The sequence below is a fragment of the Protomyctophum parallelum genome (genome assembly GCF_964188405.1).
Source record: "Protomyctophum parallelum genome assembly, chromosome: 21".
Taxonomy (NCBI): domain Eukaryota; kingdom Metazoa; phylum Chordata; class Actinopteri; order Myctophiformes; family Myctophidae; genus Protomyctophum; species Protomyctophum parallelum.
The window spans coordinates 35,457,807-35,484,127 of record NC_139713.1 but is presented as its reverse complement, the minus strand read 5'-3'; the positions used below and the strand labels follow the sequence as shown (position 1 = coordinate 35,484,127).

The 26,321-nt window shown below is 43.9% G+C and overlaps 1 protein-coding gene across 5 annotated transcripts in view; it reads right to left on the bottom strand.

The window, feature by feature from the left end:
• Nucleotides 1-26,321, bottom strand: part of LOC310878703 (putative E3 ubiquitin-protein ligase HERC1) — an 84,326-nt gene that overhangs the window by 7,842 nt on the left and 50,163 nt on the right. For all 5 annotated transcript variants that reach the window (XM_083793067.1, XM_083793068.1, XM_083793064.1 and 2 more), the window contains exons 44-72: nt 25,412-25,495; nt 24,617-24,803; nt 23,590-23,717; nt 22,528-22,751; nt 21,921-22,180; nt 21,530-21,582; nt 20,835-21,038; nt 20,207-20,366; nt 19,833-20,094; nt 19,251-19,464; nt 16,970-17,235; nt 15,746-15,870; nt 14,909-15,036; nt 13,908-14,141; nt 13,518-13,645; nt 13,103-13,302; nt 11,494-11,608; nt 11,037-11,168; nt 10,286-10,384; nt 9,221-9,394; nt 7,310-7,594; nt 5,789-5,854; nt 5,217-5,342; nt 4,606-4,744; nt 4,037-4,218; nt 2,418-2,573; nt 1,954-2,076; nt 1,680-1,782; nt 799-968 (exon numbers count right to left, since the gene is read on the bottom strand). In XM_083793067.1, the coding sequence (XP_083649193.1) occupies nt 799-968; nt 1,680-1,782; nt 1,954-2,076; nt 2,418-2,573; nt 4,037-4,218; nt 4,606-4,744; nt 5,217-5,342; nt 5,789-5,854; nt 7,310-7,594; nt 9,221-9,394; nt 10,286-10,384; nt 11,037-11,168; nt 11,494-11,608; nt 13,103-13,302; nt 13,518-13,645; nt 13,908-14,141; nt 14,909-15,036; nt 15,746-15,870; nt 16,970-17,235; nt 19,251-19,464; nt 19,833-20,094; nt 20,207-20,366; nt 20,835-21,038; nt 21,530-21,582; nt 21,921-22,180; nt 22,528-22,751; nt 23,590-23,717; nt 24,617-24,803; nt 25,412-25,495 (4,727 nt within the window). The remainder of the gene's footprint in view (nt 1-798; nt 969-1,679; nt 1,783-1,953; nt 2,077-2,417; nt 2,574-4,036; nt 4,219-4,605; nt 4,745-5,216; nt 5,343-5,788; nt 5,855-7,309; nt 7,595-9,220; nt 9,395-10,285; nt 10,385-11,036; nt 11,169-11,493; nt 11,609-13,102; nt 13,303-13,517; nt 13,646-13,907; nt 14,142-14,908; nt 15,037-15,745; nt 15,871-16,969; nt 17,236-19,250; nt 19,465-19,832; nt 20,095-20,206; nt 20,367-20,834; nt 21,039-21,529; nt 21,583-21,920; nt 22,181-22,527; nt 22,752-23,589; nt 23,718-24,616; nt 24,804-25,411; nt 25,496-26,321) is intronic.

Here is a 26,321-nt window from a genome sequence, read left to right as displayed (position 1 = left end):
AAGACACGCTGTGATTGGCCAGTAGTCACTTGAGTGGCAGCGACGCAGCATGCCTTCCGCTTTACAGCGGTATACAGGTCACTCCAATGAACTGCAGCAGCCAATGAGGCAGGTTTTTATATCTATGACAACAATGTTACAACAATATATTTCCCAATAGCATGCACAGGTCCCTGATTCATTGTATGTGTCAAGATCAAGCAACATTCTCATTACTAATAATTCATGAATCGTTTAAAATATCTTCTTCAGTTTAGTTCACAGCAGGCCGAGGGATTTCTTGGTGTCCAGTGCTGTCCACAAGGCCATAGCTGTCTCAGTCTGGTCATGATGTCCCAAGAATTATTCAAAGCCCTGAGGTCACAGGCGCTCTTTATTCAAAATGAGAAAGTAAAAACCTCTGTCTCCCAGACCTTGCCTCTGACAATGATCAGTGTCTGAACCATGAACTTTCTACCCGCTATCCCTTTTTTTGGGCACGTCATGATAGGCAAAAGTTTTGTTCAAAATGTTCCAAACATTTAAAAAGTTTAGAAAATAGCAGACAATTTGGCCAATATTTGAACAGGTATACATTTTTATAGTATAGTTTGTTTATTACTTTTGATGCAGTGACTTTTCTTGACTTTCTTTTTGAGGTATTGAAAAGGTGTTAAAAAGTCCTTAAATTGTCACTGTCACCTGCGGAACCGTCTAGGGGAGAAACACTGGCTTAGATGATAAGCCACTGGCTTAGATGATGGAGATTGATATCTCCAATCCTAAAGCTTTGAGAGAGAATTTGAGCCGTTTCCTCACCTGCCCCTCGTTGTTGCAGCCCCAGGCATAGACGTCTCCCGTGGAGGTGAGCACCAGGACGTGCTCAGAGCCCACAGCGACGTCCACGATGTACAGACCCTCCAGCGCTGGCACCACCTGGGGATGGGTCTTGTTCTTCAGCATGGAATCTGGCAGGCCGATCAGCCGCTCTAATGGATAGAAGAGAAGGGGACAACACATGCATTATAGCAGAGCATTTAAAGTCTTAGTCTGTGTCACTTCCATTTTAGTAGTCTTTTTGGCAATTTCCAATGCCTGCATCATTTTAGTGATGCAGGCAGTGTCAGGGCCAGACGCTCGTGAGTCATGACTAATGACTTGAAGTTGTCAAAAAACAATTAGCCCTTCGCTAAACCCCAACCCAAAAGCGATTGTCCAATGTTAATCCAAATAGTTTAGCAACCGGTGCTAAGGATGGCAAGCTCTCGACACCTCATAGCTGTCAATGTTATTTTGCATGGCTGTGTTGTTGACCGCTGTAATGATATAAAGGGCGACCATCTCTAACCCATTCTGACCTGAGATCAGATTCACACGAGGTTTCCACTGGACACACACTGGTCTGATTAACCCATTCTGACCTGAGATCAGATTCTAAAAATGTCAGTCGTACTTCGATTTTTCAAAAAATAGCAGACCTACAAGCTCGTATCGCGCCACTCGGTGGCGCGATATGAGCTTGTAGATCTGCTATTTTTCAATAGCTAAAGCATAACATGATGCCAACACCAAAATGTCATCAATATCAACAATTATGCCTATATCTCTAGAGTTTAACCGCTTCCCATAATACAGTCTGAAGGTGTAAACATCATAATAAAGTACTACAAGTAATAAGAAATAAAGAGGTAATAAAGTACCTTGTCCGAAGGTGTAAACATGTCCATCGTTGGCCAAAACCACAGAGAACTGACTTCCACAGCTGACCTTCCAAATTCCCTTGTTGCACAGTTGCTCGATTTTCTGAAAATAAAATAACATTTGTAAGTACTTTTAAAATGCAGTGGGAAGAACAACAGCAAAAATGCCACACGGAACGAGAACAAGTCTAGCCACGGGCATATTTGTCTGTGTACGGACATAGTGATGACCCCTAATGCTGTTGAAGAGGACCTGTGTGTTGCGCCAACATACCTGGGGGTAACACTTGGCGGTGTAGGAACCCGTGCCTAGTTTCCCATAGTCCCCGTCCCCAAATGCCCACACCGTCATGCCGTCGGACGAGAGCACCAGCGTGTGGTTCAGGCCACAGGACACCTACAGTACAGTACAGTGTTGAAGAAACATGTTCGTTTACTAACTAACAAAAACATTCCAGGTGACTAAAATGTGACTAAAACTAAATGGAAACTATTCAAGAGACTATGACTAACTCCAACACTGGAGGTACAGGAACATTATTCATACAACATATTTTCAGATGGGGGTCGGCGGGCAATTACATATCATTTTTGGGGTCCTTGAAATTAAATACTGCAGTTTGAAAACCACTGATAGAAACATAGGTTTTTCATGATGATTTAGAATACATGTTGTAGAATTAGGTCTCAGTCCTAAATGGGTTAACGACAATACAAATGTGGTGTAATGTTGACGACCTGTCCCACGTGATATCCCTCGAGAGCGGACACCCTTTCGGGAAGCATCTTGTTGGACGTCGACCTCTGACCCAGCCTGCCAGAGTCGCCACTGCCGAAGGTAAACAGTTTACCGTCGGCTGTCACCACGGCAGAGTGCCTGAAGCCACACGACACCTGGGAACAGAGGGGAAACACTGGGCTGTTTGGGGTTGTGCAGAATTGTTTTTTTCTTTTATGCTTTCCACAAGTCAAGTCGGAGTCTTTATAATGTGCAAATCAACAGACGAACAATTTGACTTCATTATTTGTGAAATAAATAAATACATTAAATAATAGTAAAGTGTAAAGGCGTAAAAAAAAAAAAAACACTGCAAAAATGTATACAGTTAGTTCCATAGTAGTAAAATTACAAAAGGTAAAACAGGATTAATAACCTTAGCATTACTGTATTTGAAGCCTCACTGCAGCTGGAGTTATTACACTGAATTTAACATAACATAATAGTCCCAACAAACTAAATTTGATTTTTTCAGCCTATTATGCACTTTTTTTCTATTTATTAAGAGAGGTGGCGATGTTAAGAATGACCCCATTGGCCTGGGCAATGGCTCAATGGTCCAGGCACCTTGGCTGGTAATCCAGTCTGGCAGTGTGCCGCGGGTTCGACTCACGATCCCGAAGGCCTTTACTGCATGTCTTCCCCCCATCTATCTCCCCATTTCCTGTCAGCCTACTGTCTGTCCCACCATAAAACAATAAAATAAAGGCGAAAGCCACAAAAAAATTATTATGATATAAGAATGACCCCATTGAAGTAGACATAATTGATGATTATCTTCAGTCTTACCTGAACCACCTCCTCTCCTTGCAGGCTCTCTATCTGTTTGGGTCTCCTCTCAGTCTTACCTGAACCACCTCCTCTCCTTGCAGGCTCTCTATCTGTTTGGGTCTCCTCTCAGTCTTACCTGAACCACCTCCTCTCCTTACAGGCTCTCTATCTGTTTGGGTCTCCTCTCAGTCTTAACTGAACCACCTCCTCTCCTTGCAGGCTCTCTATCTGTTTGGGTCTCCTCTCAGTCTTAACTGAACCACCTCCTCTCCTTACAGGCTCTCTATCTGTTTGGGTCTCCTCTCAGTCTTAACTGAACCACCTCCTCTCCTTGCAGGCTCTCTATCTGTTTGGGTCTCCTCTCAGTCTTAACTGAACCACCTCCTCTCCTTACAGGCTCTCTATCTGTTTGGGTCTCCTCTCAGTCTTAACTGAACCACCTCCTCTCCTTGCAGGCTCTCTATCTGTTTGGGTCTCCTCTCAGTCTTACCTGAACCACCTCCTCTCCTTGCAGGCTCTCTATCTGTTTGGGTCTCCTCTCAGTCTTACCTGAACCACCTCCTCTCCCTGCAGGCTCTCTATCTGTTTGGGTCTCCTCTCAGTCTTAACTGAACCACCTCCTCTCCTTACAGGCTCTCTATCTGTTTGGGTCTCCTCTCAGTCTTAACTGAACCACCTCCTCTCCTTACAGGCTCTCTATCTGTTTGGGTCTCCTCTCAGTCTTACCTGAACCACCTCCTCTCCTTGCAGGCTCTCTATCTGTTTGGGTCTTCAGTCTTACCTGAATCCATCTATCGGTTTGTCTTACCTGAACCACCTCCTCTCCCTGCAGGCTCTCTATCTGTTTGGGTCTCCTCTGCGTCTCACTGTTGCCATGGCCCAGCTTCCCAAAGTCTCCATCCCCCCAGCTGAACACCTCCCCCGTCTCCGTCAGGGCCATGGAGTGACCGTCGGAACCACACGAGGTCACCAGCTGCGTCACTACGTAACCTGCACACACCACATCCAGTCAGTAGGGTATGGGTTCATAAAAACAATAATGATGAAGAGCGTAAAAAGTGTTAATAATGTCAAGTGGTTTGCACACACACACACACACACACACACACACACACACACACACAATCACAATCACACACACACACACACACACACACACACACACACACACACACACACACACACACACACACACACACACACACACACACACACACACACACACACACACACACACACACACACACACACACACACACACACACACACACACACACACACACACACACACACACACGCCATGCCACAATAATGGAAACGTGTTGTAGCGGTTTGCTTGTTGAAAAAGGAGTGAGTGTTGAATGTTGATGTGTTAACCTTGCAGGGCAGAGATGACGGTGGGCGTGTGCAGATCATCAGAGTTCCCCAGGCCCAGTCTGCCATACTGACCCTCTCCAACAGCCAATGCTGTCCCATTGATCAGAACCAAGAATGTACAGTTCTGACCGCACACCACCTGACAGACCAAAACGCATATTTACATAGTATGAGAAAATCGCAACATAGACAACAAAGGTCACTTTAAAAACAAAAACAAAATAATTTAAATATCTAGATATGGCTAAATGAAGGCACCGGAGAGTAGGACGCCACTATAGAGTAAAAAGAAATGTAAAAACATATTGTTTTGATGCAGCTTTATATACACCCACTGGACATGACACTAGTAGTATGTCACACAGGACATGACACCCATTCCAACCCTTGATGCCAAGGGTTGAGTGCCACGCAGGGAGGCATGGGTACCGTTTTGTATAGCTATTGCTATGACTCGACTGGGGATTGAATCCCGACCTCCCAGTCTCACTCTAACCACTAGCCCACTGAGCTTCCAGGAGACCCCCAGCTAAACGTTTCATAGTTAGGAACCAAAAAGGTCCTCAAAGTTGCACACAAAAGTTAATGAAAAAGGTTGAGAATCACTGTACCTGTTTGGTCTGGGAGAGAGAGGGGACAAGTGTTGGCAGCAATAAGTTGGTCCCTGTATCTGTCATATGTCCATAACGCCCGTTCCCCCATAGATACACATCACTCTTTCCCCCTTGTTGCCAGTCCTGGGGAAAAATATAAAATAAACCAACACGTTAACAAATTCTAAGGCTGCAAACCTGCGAGGCGTTACGAGGTTGAAAATTGAATATTGTCAGCCAAATGTTCTCCCCAGATATAGGGACACTAAGGTTTATGTGGTAATGTTATACTGATTACTTTAGCATTCTTTAGGTTTGTGCTCTATATCTATGGAAATAATGTGAAAATGTCACCCTCAAAGACAAAGGTTTTTTTTGCAGTGGAGAAAATAAATGATTCTGTTGGGTTTTAAGTCATCATTTGAATAAACGAAAAGGAACATTATTTGGAATAGATGTCCCAAGAGTGTCCTTGAAAAAATAGAGCAGTGTGTTTTATCAAGCCTGGCCCACGTGAGTGAATAATCCCCATATTGCAATATGAAACCAAATGAGGACATGTCACATTGGGTCACATGGTGTGTCATTACCTCAGGTCTGGTGGTGGCCCATGACATCAGCTGTTCATCCATCCTGAAACTCCACTTGCTATTATCCTAGAAGGAAGAAATGACGTCACGTGACATTAAAGTATAGTGTATACACAGCAATATATCTGACACACAGTAAGCAACGCATTGTCAGCATATTCAGGTTTCAGGCACAGAGCGCTTGGATGCCGATCTATGACGACTGTGTTTGGTTGTGTGTGTGTGTGTGTGTGTGTGTGTGTGTGTGTGTGTCCGTCTGGTGGTATCCCGGGCTATTGAGGCTAGATTATGATGTCAGTCATCTACTGTGAGATGCACTGTATGTCTGATATTGTCTATATGGCAATAGAACATGGTTTTATGACAACGGCGCCGTGGCTTAGTTGGTTAAAGCGCCTGCCTAGTAAGCAGGAGATCCTGGGTTCAAATCCCAGCGGTGCCTTTTGCCCACGAACATGATTTATTAGGGGAAAAGCTCCTCTTTTACACTCTTTTATTCTTCTGGCACTGCAGTTCTGTGCTGTCGCTTTCCACAAAATTCGGCAAACATGGTAGAGGGTCATGGGAAACAGTCAAGAACTGAAGTCATTCGTCACCTCTGACCTTTAGATCTCACAATTACATGATTGTATGAATTATATGATCAACTCTATCCACTCCTGACGTCCAAAAAGTGACGTCAAGATAAACCCTTGATTGGATAAAGTTGTTGTAGAAAATACAATTGGAAACACAGATGTCGGGAGTGTCTCCCAATTATATGATTGTATGAATTATATGACCCAGTCTATCCACTCCTGGGATTTCCGTAGCCTGGTTAGCCGCTCCAACTTGAAATCGCATTTCCACCCATTTGTGCGGAAGAGTCTTGACCCTGCTAATGCATGGTTGGCTGCGGGAGTACAGCGTTGACAGACAACGCCTTCAGCCAATCAGCGTATCAAAAAATGTGATGTCATGTAGTTATGTCGCCTCACAGCTAGAAGGTCCTGGGTTCGATTCCCGCTGGGGACGCTGTGGGTGCTGGGGGCGTGTTCTCTCCTCCGCGTCATAAGTGCCCATACCCAAGGCGGGGTTGGCGAAAGGGCCTTTCTGTGTGGAGTTTGCATGTTCTACCCTCACAAAAACATGCAGTAATCCTGGTCTCTAAACTACCTCCCCCTGGTCAGCCGGGGCGCCTGATGGAGGGGAAAGGAACTGGTTGGAATAACGTGTTCCTTCCACGCGCTACGTCCGGCTGGGGAAACTCTCCTGCCCCCACAGGTTGGCAGAGGAAGTGTAGCGCCCAGGATTACATTAGATAATTGACACTGGGTGAAAAAAATGGGTTGCAATATAGTGGGATAAAATCTTAAAGAAGAAAAGAAAAAAGTGACGACATCTTCAGTCTCCAACCAGGGAACGACTCGACCCCAGAACACGGACCTTGATTGGGTCCAAAATGTGGACCCTGCTATGTTGCATATTTACACACAACAAAGTGAGTTAATAGTGCATACATAGGAAGTTCTCATAACTCACTAGTGGCTTGATGATCTCCATGGCACCTGCCTCTTGGAACTCAGGAACACTGAAGGACTCTGGGAAGTTAGAGCCCCTGGCGAATGCTTCAGCACTGCGGACGGTGGTGGCATAGGCGGCCAGCCAGCTCCATTCTCGCGGACAGAGGGTGGTCTCGGGGCCGGCGTGGTGAGGAGGGAGCGGGTAACAGCACAGCTGTTGGTCCAGAGACAAGCCCACCGCCAGCGAGGCCAAGCTCTGCAAGAAGGCACTGTGGACCAGCTGGTCGCCAGCTGTCACATGGCTCTGTAGCAGTGGTGGGAAAAGTACTTACTGTAAGTAAAAGTATCAATGTAGAAATACTCTCTATTTGGAATTTTCTAAATTTACTTGGGTAAAAGTACAAAAGTATTGGCATCAAAATGTACTAAGTACTAAAGTAAAAAGTACTCTTTATGAAGAATGTCCAAATTCAAGTTTTCATATGAATAAACATCATTTGAAAATGATCTACGACCTGCGATGCGACGCATTGTGAGCTTGTAGATCGGCAATTTTAAATTGGCCAAAACCCAAAATGTTTTGTAATTATAATCTGAATCTACAAAGTAACTAGTAACTAAAGTTTTCATATAAGTGTAGTGGAGTAAAAGTACAATATTTGCATCCGAGATGTAGTGGAGTAGAAGTGAAAGTATTGGAAATTAGAAATACTCAAGTAAAGCACAAATACCTCAAAATGTTACTTTAGGTACAGTACTTGAGTAAATGTACTTGGTTACTTTACACCACTGGGTAGAAGCATGCATTATAGCTCCCCCCACAGTGTGAGGGTGACATGAGGATGAAATGCAATCTGTTGTATTCATTTCCTTCCACAGAACAATATATATGTGGGAAATGAGATCTGAAAATATGCATAGGAATTGAATTATTTGACATGTCTTCTTAAGCTTGAACCACAAACCACACAATGCCGAGCTGCCACCCACAAATCTTGCATATCTCTGGTGAACATACAGTACTAAACACATGCGCTCTCATGAACTGGTTGGAACTACAGCCTGCGATACAAAGAAAGCAGAAGTCAATGAAAGAAGACAGCTTCATTCTGTTGCCGCCCGCTACAGAAAACTGTCAAACTGAAAACGCTCGACACGCTTACAGCGCGTTTGGGGTTTTCAGGCACAATGTAACAACGCGTGTAATCTTGCATTTAGCTTGAAGTGTTTGCGTTTGTGTACTTGCATTGGAGTATGTTTGAGGCTTCAGTCTTAGTTCTAGTCAGACATTTTCGTTCTCACATATAGTACATTAACCCCACCGGCTAATGTCAAGATACTTCCAGGAGTGCACGATTAAAAGCAGGCAAATCAACACAAACCACAAGCACCTCAACCGCCTGAAGAAAATAGACTATCAGCAAGCTCACAGCTTGCAGATTTGGTGTAGAGGGAAATTGGTGTAGAGAATTGGTGTAGAGGGAAATACCAAGTATAGAGCCCTGAGGGAACCCGGTTTAAGTGGTTAACCAATATTGGGCGGGAACCCTTTTTGGTGTTAGCATTAGGTTATGCTTTAGCTATTGAAGAATAGCAGATCTACAAGATCGACGACATAGAAAACTGTCAGGATGTAGAAGACATTTTTTTAACCCATTCTGACCGGGCACCCATTTTGGTGTCAGCATCATGTTATGCTTTAGCTATTTAAAAATAGCAGATCTACAAGCTCATATCTTGTAGGTCTGCTATTTTTGAAAAATCTAAAAAAACGACTGACATTTTTTGAATCTGATCTCAGGTCAGAATGGGTTCATCAGACCCAGTGTTTGTCCGGCGGAAACCTCGTAAGAATCTGATCTCAGGTGAGAATGGGTTAATCTGATCTCAGGTCAAAATGGGTTGAAGTGATTAAGGCGTGGGTACTGACTCGTTCATAGTTGTACTGCTCCTGCAGCAGTAAAGGCAGCCTCTCCAGTAGGACAGCCAAGCACGGGGCTCGGTTCAGACCCAGAATCCCCTGGGTCCTGAGGACCGTGCGGCAGGAGGCCAGAACATGGTTCTGGCTAATCCAGTCTGGGCCGCAGCAGATCAACAGGACATCCTGGGGAACACACAATGACAGGGCAATTATTTCATCAATCTGCACTGTACAACAACCAGAGCCTAATTTATACAGTGTAAAACAATCCCCGCGAGTCAGACGCGGTGACTCATGGACTTCATTTGGACCGTCTCACAGGCTGGGAGCCACTTGGCTCACGCTGCACATCCTGGAATGTCTAGCGGCTGACATGGCAGTCAATAATGTCTCACTGCTTTGATTGGTTGACTATAAATGCCCAGAGCTTTGAGTCATGGTCTTATTACAGTATACAACTAGGCGTTAAGATTTCAAGTAGAGATTACAATACATAATAGAACATATTTCAAGCTCGGTTTTGTCAGAGAATGTCAAAGAATACGTGTGACATTCTTCTGGAGATGTTTATGTATGTTGAAGCTGCAATCCATAATTGATTTCCTGCTTGGCACAGGAATCAGGACAGGAATCCCTTTGGTGTTTTAAGCATTATGTTTGTAGATCTGCTTTTTTTTTTTTTTTATGTGGCGCAAATCTTTGAATATACATTGTTTAAGAGCAAATCTTTGAATATATATTGTTTAAGAGCAAATCTTTGCTTCCGGGGGTGTCCCTGGAACAACATATTTTCAGATGGGGGTAGGCAGCCAATTACAATTTTTGGGGTCCTTGATATGAAATAGTTTGAGAACCACTGATATAGAAACGTTGTTTTTTCAGAAAACTGTCTAAATGGGTTATGGGCTTCAGGCAGTACTACTTGTGTACCAGTACGTGTCCTACTAGGGTCTACTTGTGTCAGTGGAAAAGTAGGGAGACAACCTCCAACCACTGCACATGTACTAGATGTACTGTAAGATACAGATTGGTTGAAATAATTAGTTATACAGAAGAAAGAAAAAAAAAACGTACCTTTGACCTTCCCGAACATACGACCACTCCCACATTTGGTATCCAGGTAATATTGACTAATGAACCCAGTCCTGTCACTGTCTGTAAGACGGAACCATCCTAGAAGAAGCAGAAAGAGGATGGATTGGTTAGTGACATCATGCCACCATAAGCCAAATATAATGGCCCACTTTATCACACGCTCTTTGAGCCTAGTTGAACCGGAAGTGATTGTGTGGTGACACGTAGCTTCAGTCCAGAGGGTCGTCTCTCCATGTAAACATTGGTTTTCTACTCGCGAGGTCGGATTATAGTTTTATTAAGCTTAAGAAAATATTTTCAGCAAGTGTAAAATCAGTCATCACGACGGCATCAAGGCCCACCAAAATACATTTTAGTCGACTAAATCAACTGTAGATTTAATCGACTAAAATCTTATGATATTTAGTCGACTAAAACTAGACTAACACTAAAACATTCCAGGTGACTAAGATGTGACTAGAACTGCATGAAAACTATTCAAGAGACTATGGGCTGTATTTTGCGTGTCTTAAGTACCAGGTCTTATTACTTAAGATATGGAGGCGTGATCAATGCCATTTGGCTATTCTGAGTGGCCAAAGAGCATTGACCACGCCTCCAGATCTTAAATTAAGTAATAAGACCTGGTTACTTAAGACACGCAAAATACAGCCCTATGACTACAAAACAAAAATCTAAAGTTGCTGCCAACATCAACAGTGGAACGCATGGTAGAAGACGTGAACGTTACCTTGAGACACCAGATGTTCAGAAGACCTCCGATTCCTCCAGACGCCAGAGCCAGCCCGCTGGGGCAAAACGACAGGGTCCTCACCGCCGTGATGTGGCCGTTCAGTGTGAACGCACACACAGCGCTGTCACACTATACGCAAGACAACACACACACACACACACACACACACACACACACACACACACACACGATTGTGTAGTTTAACAATGAGAATTATGTTGCAGGAGAGAGAGAGAGATGGATATACATAGATAATAGAATATAGATACCAAAGCTACTAGAAAAATAAAGTAATTATAAGAAAAATACACTTAAAACGGCACTCTTATTTTAATCCAATAATCAGACCAGTGTGTGTCCAGCGGAAAACCTCGTATGAATCTGATCTCGGGTCAGAATGGGTTAAACATCTAAAGTCAGTCTCAGGGGGTTTCAGAGTCAGAAGCAGACTGACCTTAGCGCCACTGCCCTTGTCCTGACCGGGGGATCTGCTCTGGATTTTGGGTAATGACACACTAGTGCCACCCTGTGGCAGCGTCCACACATGCACCCCACCATTCTGACAGCCCCTGTTAAAATGAGAGAGAGAGAATATGAATGGATACATTTATGAAAGGGTTAACCACTTTCACCAGTGTCTGCTCTGGGAATGGCAGGTCAGACTATAAAAATGCCTACCAGAGTGAAAGATGTCTGCCTGCATGGCACGGCACGCCAGCATCAAAGGCTGTGAAAACACTGCTCAGTTCACATATACGCACGCACACACGTGCACAGTGAAAACACTGCTTGGTTCGCATACACGCACACACACTCGCATAGGACTGTCCTATCTGGCAAGTGCAATATAGACTATGGGCAAACGCAATATGATATAGTATATATGCAATAGCATATGGGCAAGTGCAATAAGTATATAATATATTCCCCCATGGTCCCCTCCTACTGATGATGAATTTGCACATGAATCTTATGATTGTGTGGTACTGGTCCCCTTATCATTTTAACAGTGCATTAGAATATTTAATATTTATTAATGGATTGAGATGACTTGACTGGACTGGACTATGACGGACTAACAGTTTTATGCCATGAAGTTTTAGCCCCTTCAGTGTTTTTTTTCCGTTGTCTTTGCGTCCTCTCTTGATACTGTTATATGTTGTGGTTGCACTAAACAGAATTTCGTTGTATGTCTCATACAGTGACAATAAAGATCTTATCTTATCTATCTAAGGGTTGGATGTACAGTACTATTGGAAATCCAACTATCTATTGTTCATCAACACATAGATATATTATCTACTGTAGGTCAAACCAAACAACACAGGCGATGGCAATCGGAGGAGCAGAAAAGAAACATGGGGCCAAATCAAATAAAACATGGAGATGAGAGAGATTCGGTGCGATATGTACCGTATGTCAAGGACCTCTTCTTTGATAAGATATGCCAGGGACCCCCATAAGAGAAGTTTTTACGGCTCTAGCAGTGATTCTCAACCAGTTTCATTTCAAGGACCCCCCGTTTGACATGCATTAGTCTACGGACCCCCATTTAATGACATTTATATCTCTGGGATCCCCAATTTATATTGTAAAACCAATGTTAATTTAACTCTGAGAGTGTACAAATGGAACCAAATGGACCCAAAATGGAGCCGTTAACCCATTCTGACCGGGCACCCATTTTGGTGTTGGCATCATGTTATGCTTTAGCTATTGAAAAATAGCAGATCTACAAGCTCATATCGCGCCACCGAGTGGCGCGATAAGAGCTTGTAGGTCTGCTATTTTTGAAAAATCGAAGAGCGACTGACATTTTTAGAATCTGATCTCAGGTCAGAATGGGTTCATCAGACCAGTGTGTGTCCGGCGGAAACCTTGTATGAATCTGATCTCAGGTCAGAATGGGTTAAGGGTCCATTTGGTTCCATTTGTACACTCTCAGAGTTATAGACCCATAAGGGTCCATTAGGTTCCAAACAATCATTTAGCTGGGGACCCCCTGGAACTCCCCCATTGGGAAGGACATTGAGAACCACTGCCATACAGTACATTATACTCACACAGCCATCATGAGCCTGGGGTTCTGAGCTCTGCCGGGGACTGGGCACCAGTCCGTGACGGTGACCATACTGGTGTGGAACAGGGAGTGGATGGCGGTCCAGGAGCCTCCGGAGCGCGCCCAGATCTTCACCACCTCGCTCCGGCCCGTCGACAGCAGCAGGTGCCCCGTGGGATCCCACTTCAGGGAGCTCGTGCTCTCCTGTGCAGTGTTGATTTAGAATTTAGATTTAGTCATAGTCTTTGGAAAAAATACGTCATTTAGTGTTAGTCATATTTTAGTCATCTGAAATGTTTTAGTGTTTAGTTTTTAGTTTTAGTCTAAATACTAAAATGTATTTTGGCGGGCCTTGATGGCGTCGTAATGGCTGATTTGACAATTGATGGCATGAAATTAATGGCATTTTGTGGACTCACAGGGAAGGCTGACAGCACTACAGGTTGCTCTGTCTCATAGGGCTCTGCTGTGGCCAGGAGGATCTTTCCACTCGGGTAGCCCACTGCAAACGGCTTGTCTTTACTGTGCCAGGCTAAACACTGAGGAGCTGGGAGGGGTCAAGGGAAGAGGCGTTCCGTTAAGTACAGGGATGGTGACAAACTTCCACCAGATCAAGTCATCACAGCCATTAAAAAACATCTTTATAATACAATTTACAATTTAGGCATTTAGCAGACGCTCTTAATCCAGAGCGATTTACAGTAAGCAAGAACAAAAAACATGGTAATACAGACATCAAATACATAAAAATATAGTCATCAGGAGTCATACACGTGCAATGCATTCATCTCCGTACTGCATGACCTCACCTTCCTTCCTGTAGCAGTGGGTGAGCTCAGTTCCGTCCACCTGCAGCAGGTACTCGTTCACTACCACCTGCAGCCAGCAGAGGGAGCCATCCAGCCTTCCTACCAGCAGGTTCTCAGCAGAGCTGCTCTTGCAGGCTCCTCCTGTCTGGCCAGTACCAAACGGTAAGGAGACCTGCTGGGTCCAACACAGTGCCGTGATCCGGGACCGGTGGGCCTCCAAATGATGGTGAGACCCTGAAGGAGAAAAACACAAGCGTCAAAAGCGTGAATTCTTCTTCGGAATTTGAGCCACGGACCACCATTTGGTGACATTTAGCCTCTCAGACCTAAAACTAAACTATATCTTGTTGTCGTCCAATATTTTGTCCATTATCCATTCTGTACTGATGTTGATCTTGTAAATTAAGTAATGCTGATGTTTAACAATAATGTAACTCTTGAGAGTGTAAAATAAAACCAAATGGACCCGTGTGGTTTGGTTTCATTTTACACCCTCAAGAGTTAAAGTTCAAATAAGGGTCCATTTGGTTACCAAATCTCCATCATTTAGCTTGGGACCACCTGAACCTCCTCAAGGACCACTGGTTGAAAACCACTGCTACATTATACAGTGTTTGTTCAGTAACAGGGGTCTTTCCAACTCTTTACTAAAAATATAATATAACATAATATAATGTACATATTTTCAGGTGGGTTACAAATGTTAACTCAATGGAAATCAGGAGAGAGAAATCATTTAGCAGCTTCAAATATGTTTTTTTTGTTCCAATTTTGACTGCTCATTCCACTTACTATACTACTCTATCCTGTATGAGTTCTCAATCATTTCACTTGTTTATGCTCTATCCCAGTGGTTCCCAAACTGTGGTGCGCGAGCAGCACCTTCTGGGGGTGCGTGACATGCAATTTATATTTCCATGTGGGGGGGGGGGGGGTTCGCCAGATACGTTGGGAGGTAACAGGGAACCGTTGCTCTATCCTGTATGAAATGACAGACTGACCGTTGATAGCCCAGATGTTGAGAAGCTTGTTCTGGTGAGCAGCAAACAGCGTTCCTCCAGAACTCCAGAACATGGTGGACATGACATGAGCTCCTGATGTCTTATCAGCGCTTACTTTTTCTGTTTGGCTGAAAAGAAGAAAAAGTAACGCTATTGTAACGTGCAACATCTAAACTGCACAACACTGGGGATGTTGGTTGCAGTGTTCTCCTTATAGAACATTAATTACACATATAAATGTTCAATTTGGTAAATGGTGCATTTATATAGCGCCTTTATCCAAGGCGCTTTACATAGATTCACCCATTCACACACACACATTCATACACCGATGGCGGCGGAAACCATGCGAGGCACTTTAGGACACTTTATTTATCCTGGCCAAAGCAAATTCAAGACATTATTATTATAGGTGTGTTATAATCTCTCAAAATAGAATTTCTAAATTATTATACATTTTTGTAACCACATGTGTTCCCAGATTGGGTTCTGTCTTATAATTCAAATATGTACGGTATACTGCAGTTTAAACTGCAATTACAAAAATAAATAAAAATAAAATAACCCATTCTGACCGGGCACCCATTTTGGTGTCGGCATCATGTCATGCTTTAGCTATTGAAAAATAGCAGATCTACAAGCTCATATCGCGCCACCGAGTGGCGCGATACGAGCTTGTAGGTCTGCTATTTTTGAAAAATCGAAGAACGACTGACATTTTTAGAATCTGATCTCAGGTCAGAATGGGTTCATCAGACCAGTGTGTGTCCCAGTGGAAACCTCGTATGAATCTGATCTCAGGTCAGAATGGGATAATATATATCAAGCAGATGGAACCTTGTGCAGGAGAACATGGTCTGAAGTTCCGTAGTGGTCTGGCTGATGTGCCACAGTTGCACCATCTTGTCTTGAGACCATGCAGCCAGTAAGTTCTGCTCATCGTTCCACGAACAGCTCGTCACCTAAACACAACAAGTCAATCCAGGCCACGTTACCAGAGTTTGCTTTACAGACACACACGGAACCAGTATTGATTTTGACAGCAAAATTACATTTTAGTTTCAGTCATAGTCTCTTGAATAGTTTTCATTTGGTTTTAGTCACTTTTTAGTCACCTGTAATGTTTTAGTGTTAGTCTAGTTTTAGTCAACTAAATATCAGAAGATTTTAGTCGACTAAATCTACAGTTGATTTAGTCGTCTAAAATGTATTTTGGCGGGCCTCGATGTCGTCGTAATTACTGATTGTCTGACTTTTGACTAATCATCCATGCTGGCACAAACATGTCGGTTTCGTGACGGAACAGTCTACCATCCCACCAACATTAACACACTGCACCAGATACATTTCATTTCAGCTAGCATTCCATTTCAGGCTAGCAAGAACGGGATGAGCAGAGTAATGCTAATCAACAAACATCAAGGTAAATAGTCACATATACTGATACTGTAAAGTGTCGAGACAACAATATAGAAAATAAACGAGGATGAAAGCTAAAACAAAAATGAACCTAGCATCTACTACTCGAAACAACATGCCATCTACTGTAAATAACATTACTGAATTCACTACGCATCGGTCACTGTACTTGTAATCAAATACAGGGAAAGAAAGAGGGACCTACCGCATCAATCAACTATGTTAACCCATCCTGACCGGGCACCCATTTTGGTGTCAGCATCATGTTATGCTTTAGCTATCTAAAAATAGCAGATCTACAAGCTCATATCGCGCCACCGAGTGGCGCGATACGAGCTTGTAGGTCTGCTATTTTTGAAAAATCGAAGAGCGACTGACATTTTTAGAATCTGATCTCAGGTCAGAATGGGTTCATCAGACCAGTGTGTGTCCAGTGGAAACCTCGTATGAATCTGATCTCAGGTCAGAATGGGTTAACGACATTATCGCTGGACTAGGACAGAAGTGCACGGTAAGTACACATACTGTAGCAGTAGCAGCAGTTAATAAATAGACAAAATACACAACGTTACGTGAGCTCCATGAGTGTTGAATTTGAACCGACGACCTAAAATCCTTGAAAAAAAAAGAACGACACCTCACCCTGCCATGGTGTCCCTCCAGCTTCTTCAGAGGACATTTCCGCAGGTCTCCTGCCACGTCGCTGTAGGTCTGGGGCCGAGAAGGATTGTCTCTCTCTGAGGCGGCCAGGGCCTGCACCAGCTGCTGGGCTGCCCACTGACGGTGCTTACTGGTCAGCCGTGCAGAGAGCGTGCACGCTGCCAGCGCGTTGGCCAGCTCCAGAGGACCCACTCTGGCTCCCATGGGCGACGGGGGAGGAGGAGGAGGCATCCCACAGACACCTGGATCTATGAAACACCACCAGAGGGTTATACAGTGTGACTACAGGTGGTTCATATTCATATGGTTACTTCCAGCAGTTAAAAGTCATTATAGCCAATCAATAAAAAGGGAAACAATATCTGATTGTCAGGCATTCTTTCATCCTACCCCCCTTCAGCTTCTATAAATCAAGGCTTTCCTCATAATATTTGAATGAATGTAAACTAAGACTAAATAAATTTAAAAAAAAACAGAATTCCTAAATTTAAAAATACTTGTGCAGTTGTGCACTCATAAAACTCACAACAGCTCGCAACACATTGTGAGCTTGTACATCAGCTATTTTCGCTATTTTTGTGTGACCATTGTACGACAAAGTAAAACATAAGGCAAAAGTGGTTAATCATACTATCATCATACTATAATTCTAACAATGTCTGTCTGTCTGTCTGTCTGTCAGAAACAAACAAACACTTATCTCCTCATTGCCTGCACCAATCACTCCCACTTTTCACACAGGCATTGACCATATGAATATGGAGGTCTTAACGCCTTTTTTCGATTTGACACATTATTAATTATTATTAATAATGAATTTATTAGTGAATTGGGTACTGAACAACTCATCTCCCCGCAAATCACGTGTCACCAGTGAAATGCATGTTGGGACGGACACAGATTAATACTGGGATACAGTTTCCGGCGCAACATTCCCCTTGCATTCTCCAACGCACTTCCCCTTTTTCACAACGCCCACCAGGCAGGCATCAGACCTATGCATCAGACCCACACGAGGAAAACAACTCAGACCAACGAACACGCCACCTTAGTAACAGTAGCCTACGCATTGACACAATTACTACATACAACAAACAACATGCCACGAAGAACAGCCTCAAGGACCCTAGCGCATTCTTCCACGCACCTACCCTTTTTCACACCGCCCCCAGCCAACACGGAGGTTGTGTGTGTGTGCATGTGTGTGCAGACTACTTTCGCTGTGAGCGTGTGTGTAAACTACTTAAGCTGTGTGTGCGCACATGCGTATGTGTGCGCGTGCGTCATCGCGTGGCCGTTTTCAGTTCGCTATAAACACAACACGAGATACAACTGTCTTGAACATAAGCCACACACACACACAGCGTGAAGTGGCTACAGCGCACGCTCCGGTGAAAACAGCTAATTACAAGCTCACAACATCACAGGTTGCAAAAGCCATGAGTTCTCTCAAGCCAAAGCTCACAATTGAGACCGTTTTGGACGCAAATCCACCTGCAAATTGGATCTGTGCGACTGTCCATATATAGGTGCATGTGATACTTCAAATGGGGCTCTGTGGGCTAATAAGTGTAAATGTTGCGGTCCTTGCTCTTGCCATGAAAACGTTTCCCTACCATGCATTTGGAAGAATACTTTAATGTTATACTGCTGTTTTTATTCATAAAAACACACACACACACACACACACACACACACACACACACACACACACACACACACACACACACACACACACACACACATACACACACACACACACACACACAAATATATTATACAAGTTGAAATATATCAGAACGGGTAAGGACTAGTTAGATTAATCAATTAAGTCAATAAAAATAAAACAATTCGCTTTTTCTTTTTCGTTATTATCGTACAAATTAATTTGGAGAAGGATTATTCAATCGAAAACGCTATCTTATCGAAGGAGTAATCACAAGGAAAATAATCGATGGTTTCAGCCGAAAGGGCCTTTCAAACGTGAAGCGATTTAACGCTCCTATAGTTCATTTTCAATGAGACCTGCGTTTTTGCGCGGAGAAATCGCGGTGCGACAACGCAAGCGTATTTACGGGAGCGCGGACCGCGGTCCTGTGAATTTGGTGCACGCCGTTTAGCTTGCGTTGTCGCGCCCCTCTTGAGCAGACCTGGAGGAGAACTGTGTTGATCCAGGCAACAACGTCTGTGTTCCTCGCTTCCCCTTTGAAAGGCCCTTTATTTTTAAAGTGAAAGTGCCTTTCTTCATGAGGTGGCCTCTTACCTTTGGCCTCATGGTCAGTCCTGTCAGGGGTGTAGCGGTAGGGCGTGACCTTCTCTGTAAGCAGCGCCACCAGGTTCTGAGTGACTAGGAAGGTAGAAGTGGTTTGGTCCTTGTAGTCTTTGTGCGGTGTCCCCTGTAGTCCAGCTTTTAGACCTCTCTGCTGAGGGTCGCTGATTGCCCCGATGTTCATCCCAGTGGCCGCAGCCATCAGGTCCTACAGGAAGTAACCATGCCTCAGTTTCATCTCTTGTAGTTGTCATCCGACAGTTAATAAGAGTAATTCTAAATGGGTCACCAACAACACAAATGGCACATCATTATTTTTTATGCAATTGCCTATTGTAGCACAAATTGTAAAAGGTCAATCGATCAAGTTGGTGCCTTGCATGGTTTCCTCTGCCGTCAGTTTGTGTGTGAATGGGTGATGGGTAATGCACATTGTAAGACGCTTTGGATAAAGGCGCTATATAATCACACCATTTAACTTTGTAACAGTGGATAATATTCTTAATTTAAAAAAAAATATTTGCATAGAAATATGGGTATTCCATAATTTCCATTACCACAGAGCATGAGTCTGACCTGAGTGCAGATGTCCATCAATTCTCTATAAGCAGTAGAATTCTGAGACACGAGGCTGCCGATGGCTGAACTGAGGAAGCTGATGATTGTGGAGCTGCTGTGATCTACAGACAGGCTCCGTACACTCTGCTCCTTACAGCCCTGATTATCCATGCTGGTATGGGTCCGTCCGGCCACTGCAAGGCACATCAATCGCACTAGGATCCGAATATCTGCCAGACCCAAAGCCTCCAGCCCACTGGTTTGGCTAGATGCTGATGCACTGGTGTAGGGAGATGGAAAAAAACAATTGAGATCATATCAAAAGAATAATCCTCAACTTTAAGATAGTAAAGCAAAGTAGCGATATTATACGGCAAACTGCTCCAAATTACCTGGAAGCCGTTTGAGATAGTGCTTTCATGACCATGCTGTAAGCTAGCAGTATCTGTGCTGTGGATGTGACTCTCTTCAAAGCCTTCAGTCTGTCCTGGAAGTCTTTCAGAGATGCGGCCTGCTCCCCTAAGCTTGGAGGAGAGCCCTTCTGCTCATTGCCTGGACAAGGAGCAAAACACACCTTAGCACAATGTTCAACAACATAGATTGATTGATTGAATACTTCATTAACAGTTTGCAAAGACAAGCACCGGGAATTAGAATTCAATACAAGGACTCACATTTAACCCTAGCGTCCCTAATCTGGAGCAAATATTTAGCCGAGTATAGAGCCCTGGTGGACTACTACAGCAAGTATCTGGTCTCACCAAAAGAATAACAGTAATAACTAGCATAATCGCATCACCACTGTCAGGTGGAAACCTTGTATGGCATTCCAATGGATCCAATGTAGTTATTCTTTTGTCATAAGCTCTTCTTAAAAAGGTTCGAAGCGACGGCAGATCAGCTATTGTCGTTACTTTTGCACAACATTGTTATATAACAAAGTAGGACATACCATTTACGGTAAACAATACCCATGAAAAGGTTTGTGCCCGACAGCAGGCAGCAATAAGCATCCAGTACCTTTAGGAACCAGTGCTCTGGTGTGGTTCTCTGTGGAGCTGTGGTGGACCAGGGCCCCCAGGGGGTCTGGCTCTGTGAAAGGGATGGGATCTGGAATCTGCTTCTTCTCAGTCAGCCCTAACGGTCTTAGCAAGACGCCAAAGTCTTCCAGTCCTGTAAGCTTGTCTGTGTCACTGTCATCTTGCTGACCCATCTCCCAGTCATCTGAGGTGAAAAGGGGAGAGGGGAAAAAAACACATTATTTATTAGCTTAAATTACTTCCATTTAAATAAGAGACTTGGGCAAGGCAATTCACCGAAACCGATATTTAATAACAGGTCATGTAACACCATTACGTTGTTATTCCTTTCTAGTCGGAGTGTCATTTTAGTTGTTGCTATAGTATATACATTATAGCAACATGATGATTTTGGAAAGAAACAAATTTTGATTTTCAGAAAATTGTTTTTTAGAATGGGGTCGAAATGGGTTAATCTTCAACAAACAAGAAGCAGGGTTGTCACCACACGCTGCAATGCGACACATTGTGGGCTTGTACATCTGCTACTTTCACCTTTATTTTAATATAATTAAATGGTTCATTAATAATCATGGCAAGTTTGAAATAATCGTTATATTGATTAGAAATCATCGTTTTTGCCCAGCCCGACTACATCACATTTCAATAGAGCGGGATGAAATGAGGATTCCTTACCATCAGAGGTGCTGTCCAATTGGCCAATCAAATCATACGTTAGACCTTTCATCCTATGGAAGAGGAAGCACAGAATAATTTTATTTAACACATTTAGGCCTGACGTCGAAATAAAAATAATATATATTCAAAGATTTGTGCCACATTTTCACGATTTTTCAAAAATAGCAGACCTACAAGCTCGTAGCTTGAGCTTGTAGATCTGCTATTTTTCAACAGCTAAAGTATTACATAATGCTTAGTTAAAACACCAAAAGGGGTTCCTGCCCAGAATGGGTTAAAAGAAAAATGCAAAAATCACAATGACAGCTTCCAAACGAACCCAAATTGCAATCACTGTATAGGACCTTAAAATACAAATTCTGGATTGCAGTTTCTTTTTTGTCTGTACCTATCATGTTTGGAGCTCAGCTCCTCCAGGTTGGCAGCGAGGTACATTTCCCTACAGGAGTTGCAGAGGAGATAGAAGGGGAAGCTGGAGCCACAGTCGCCTCTGAACCAGACGTCTACGTAGGCCCCGGTGCTGTCGTAACCCCGGCGGGCGGTGGTCTGCCCGCAGCCCGGGTGCTGCCGCTTCATGTGGTTGCTGAACTGCAGGGTGAGGGTGCTGCACAGCTCACATTTCACCACCTGGTTCTGCTCTTCCCCACCCTAAAGAGAAGAGGAGAGAGGAGAAGAAGAAAGCTGAAGCTAAAGTATTTTGGCGGACATTGGTGATGGCAGCGTAATGGCAGCGTAACGCGCTGTGAGCTTGTAGATCGGCTATTTTCAGAATGCAACCACGTCTAAAAGGACTCGTCTTTTACACATCCTAACATTTTAGTCTAGTTTTTATTTGTTGACAAAAGTGTCAATATACTTAGTCTAATAGTTTTAGTCGTCATAGCTTAGTTTTCATTTAGTTTCTATTTCGTCTGTGGAAGAAAAGGTAGTCGACGAACATTTTTCATCATAGTCGACAAAATCAACACTGGTGTCAGTGTGTCAGTGAACGTCACCTCCACCATCTGGAGTGTCTCTCTCTCCAGGCTGAAGAAGGCTGGCGTGAGCAGTTCCTCGTAGGGCTCCTCGTGGTACGCGTCATCAAAGTCGTCCATGTAGCCCAGCTCTGACTCCTCCTCTACCGAGTAGGGGTGGAACTCCAGCTGCTCCGGCCAATCAGAAACCCCAATGTCTGGATGGTACAGCTGTGGGAGAGGGTTTGGTGACGGGGACGGCAATTCTGAAACGGAAGGTAGAGCATATTGTTGTTGTCGGGCAGAAAGCTTGTTATGTCCAAAAGGTTTACTTCACAGAAAATGGAGGAAAAAAAGCCTGCATTAGATTAAATGGACCCAATGTTATTAGTCACAAGCTCTTCTATTGTTCTATTCGATATGTTCTATCGTTCTTGTTCCTGTCTGCTTCTGTGATTTGTGTCCTGTAATGTACCTTGTGTAATGTATTGTGTATGTCTTGTCTGTATCTTGAACGGTGACGTCATGGACGCAAAACAAATTTAAATGAAAGCTGACAATAAAGTTGTATCGTGTATCGTATCTTGTTAATACATTTCTTATGTATAAAATCCCCCAACTACAGTACGTTGTCTTTATACAGCAACAAACTATTCTATGGGAGGTTATTCTAAAGCACAATGACAGATTACCAAATGCATGGAAGGAGAGGTAGGTCCCGCACACCATTCTTTAGGTAAAGGAATTACTTTATTGAAGAGAAGACAACATTTCGATCTCACAGGATCTTCATCAGGTCAGTATAGTATACTCACGGGATAGTATACTCGCACGTAATTCCTTTACCTAAAGAATGGCGTGCGGGACCTACAGTACCTCCTTCCATGATTGCCTTTTTGGCCCTGCACCCACTGTCGAGGTGTGTGTAATTTAATTACATATATGTATGATCTGAGATTACCAAATAGAAACATATTGGGGGATAGCTTTCAAACATTGAGCAACTGGGTATAGTGTAAAAACAAACTCTAAGAAAAAAATGGAGGAAAGAAACCCCTAATTTAGCGTGTACACTTCCATTGTGCCACTAGGCTGTACTTTCACCTGCCCTCCTGAAGGGGGTCCTCTGACCCAGACCAGAGCGTCGACGTCGTGCTGGAGGGGGTCTGTTCCTGGTCAAGTGGACATCAAGGAAGTTCTCCCTCTCGACCAATTCAAACCCAGGCAGCATGCTGCAAAACAAGATGGATTCTGGTTGAGACATTCCAAATCCTACACGGGTTGTGCTCATAACCGATTCTGTGGCCAACGCGTAAGTGCCTCTCGCCTACAACAACTGCGGACGAGACCTTAAATATATAACTCTATGGACTAGACTGCAACGGAGGCCAGCTGTCTCAAGCGAACTTGAGACACCACCGAGAGAGCCAAAGCGAGCGAGCGAGTTGCCGTGTCGAACGTTCGCTTAGCCGACTCAGGGCCATTCGAGTTGTGACCCGATAGGCAGAGAATAGTAAATCATGTTCTGGCGAGAGTGTTTGCCCCAAGTGCCACTCAAAGTGGCTACTGGCCAATCACAGCGTGTTCTTGCACAACCTGTGTGGCTTTCGAAGGACGCATTCTGGTTACCTCTGGTATCTCCTGGTTACACCTGGGTTATCAATGTGGGATCCAGGGAGCCCACCCCCACCCCAGGGGTTCTTGATGGAGTTGAAGGGCATCCCCAGCTAAATGACTGAGTTAGGAACTAGAACCAAATTACAGTTGTGTAACTCTGAGACCCTTCATAGCATTTGGTTCAATTTACAGTATGTACTCTCAGCGTTAAATTAATGCTTTTAAGGTGGAGACAGGGGTCCCAGAGATCAAATCTTATCAAACTGAGGGTCCTAGAAATTATAAAGGTTATAAAGGTCAACGTCTGGTCCAGGGCCCACCAGGGGTCCACAAATGGACCCTTACAGCCATTTGTACACTCTCAAAGTTACACTAACACTGTAGATTGGGGCCCCAAAGATAACCCATGTACTGTACACTCTCTCTGTTACAGATCCGTGTTCCCCAGACCCGATGTTGAGAACCCGTGTCCTACACACCAGCGAAAACGCCATGTCCAGCGTGAGCGGCTGACCTTTCAGTGGGTTCACTGGTGGGGGCCTCTGGGCACTGCAGCGTCTCTGGCCCGTCAGGAGAAGGGGTTTCGGCAGCGCTGCCCAGTCTCTGCGACCCGGCCGGCTGGCGCTCCTCCGCCAGCGGGTGCTCCAGCATCCAGCTGGCCAGCAGCTCGATGGCCCGAGAGTCCACCTCGCCTTCCACCTCTGGGAAGGTCCAACGGGAGACGTGACGTGTCAAGAGTTTTTAGTACTTTAGCCACCTAAACCCCTATTCTGTGGGTAACGTTGGCCAAGAATAGCAGATCTACAAGCTGACGTAGCTCAGCTCGTAGATCTGCTATTTTGGACGCATCAGTGTACCAAGTACGGTTGCAACTCAGGTCTGTTTCACCAAGAATAGACATAGGAAACTGGACTCTGGCTCTGTACACCAAATCTCAGACAAATGTTTCACAACGTGTAGCTTTGTGATGCATTTGTTCCCGCCATAGACTGTGGGGTTTCCCCCCATAGACTGTGGGGTTTCCCCCCATAGAATGTGGGGTTTCCCCCCAGAATAGGGATGCAGCCCATTATTTTATACTTTGGCTATTCAAAAATAGCAGATATACTAGCTCATGGTGTGTCAATTCATCAGCTCGTAGATGCAGGCCAAATGCATAACATTTTGGGGGTCCTTGACAATGAAACAGTTTGAGCAGCACCACTGATATAGCAACATACCGTTTCAGAAGATTTAAAAGAGATTTTGTAGAAACAGCATCAGGTCTTAATGGTTTCAAAGCACTGATGGTAGACGCAGACGGCAGTACCTGCTGCCTCCATGGCCCTGTAGATGTGTCTCATAGAGAAGCCCATTTCCAGCAGCCGACTGGCGACAAACATCTGAGCCCGCTCTGGTGGTCGAGAAGAAGGGAAAGGAATAGAAGAAACACAAACACAAAAACAGTCCCACACATCCATCATTTAACAGTTGCCTTCTTAGTTCCATCGGCAGAGATCCGAGGACAAAAATAGTCATCGACTCCTTCCAATTGTTGTCAAATATTGCGTTATACATTTTTAAGTGAAGAGCTACTTCATATCAAGTGCAGTCAAATTAACCCTTTAGGAATCACTTAATTGATTAATTAATTAATATCAACAGCAACACAAACTGTGAGAGCAGTGCATGCATTTGTTCCACATCATCATGTTCACTGGTAGAGCAAATTAACATGCTGTATTTCAGCACCAACTCACATACGTGAGCAAACAAACCTAGACATTAATCAGACCATGCAACACACAGACAGACTGTTACGATCGAGCAATTGTTCATGTATTTTTTATTTTTTTTACTAAGCTGCAGGACTGGATTTGAAATCCTTAGAAAATGATACCTAGTACAAATAGAATAGTTAATATTATTTAAAGCCAAACTGACCATCAGTCCCTTTGCATTGACTCCCCTGGATATCAGCAAGACTTTAACCACTTAAAAGGATAACTTCACCCGTTATCTTCATATAAATTGGTATAATAACTGAGCACTAATGCTCAGTCATACTCATAAGAAGGCACAATTTCTGTCTACTTTTTCTCTCATTGGTGGGCTATGGACACTTCAGAAACCTGACTACCAGTGAGGACTACTAGTGAGGACCAATTATGTGAAGATAGGTTGAAAATGGGAGAAATGGTCCTTTAAGCCAATTATATTTCCTAGTTGTTGTTTTTTCC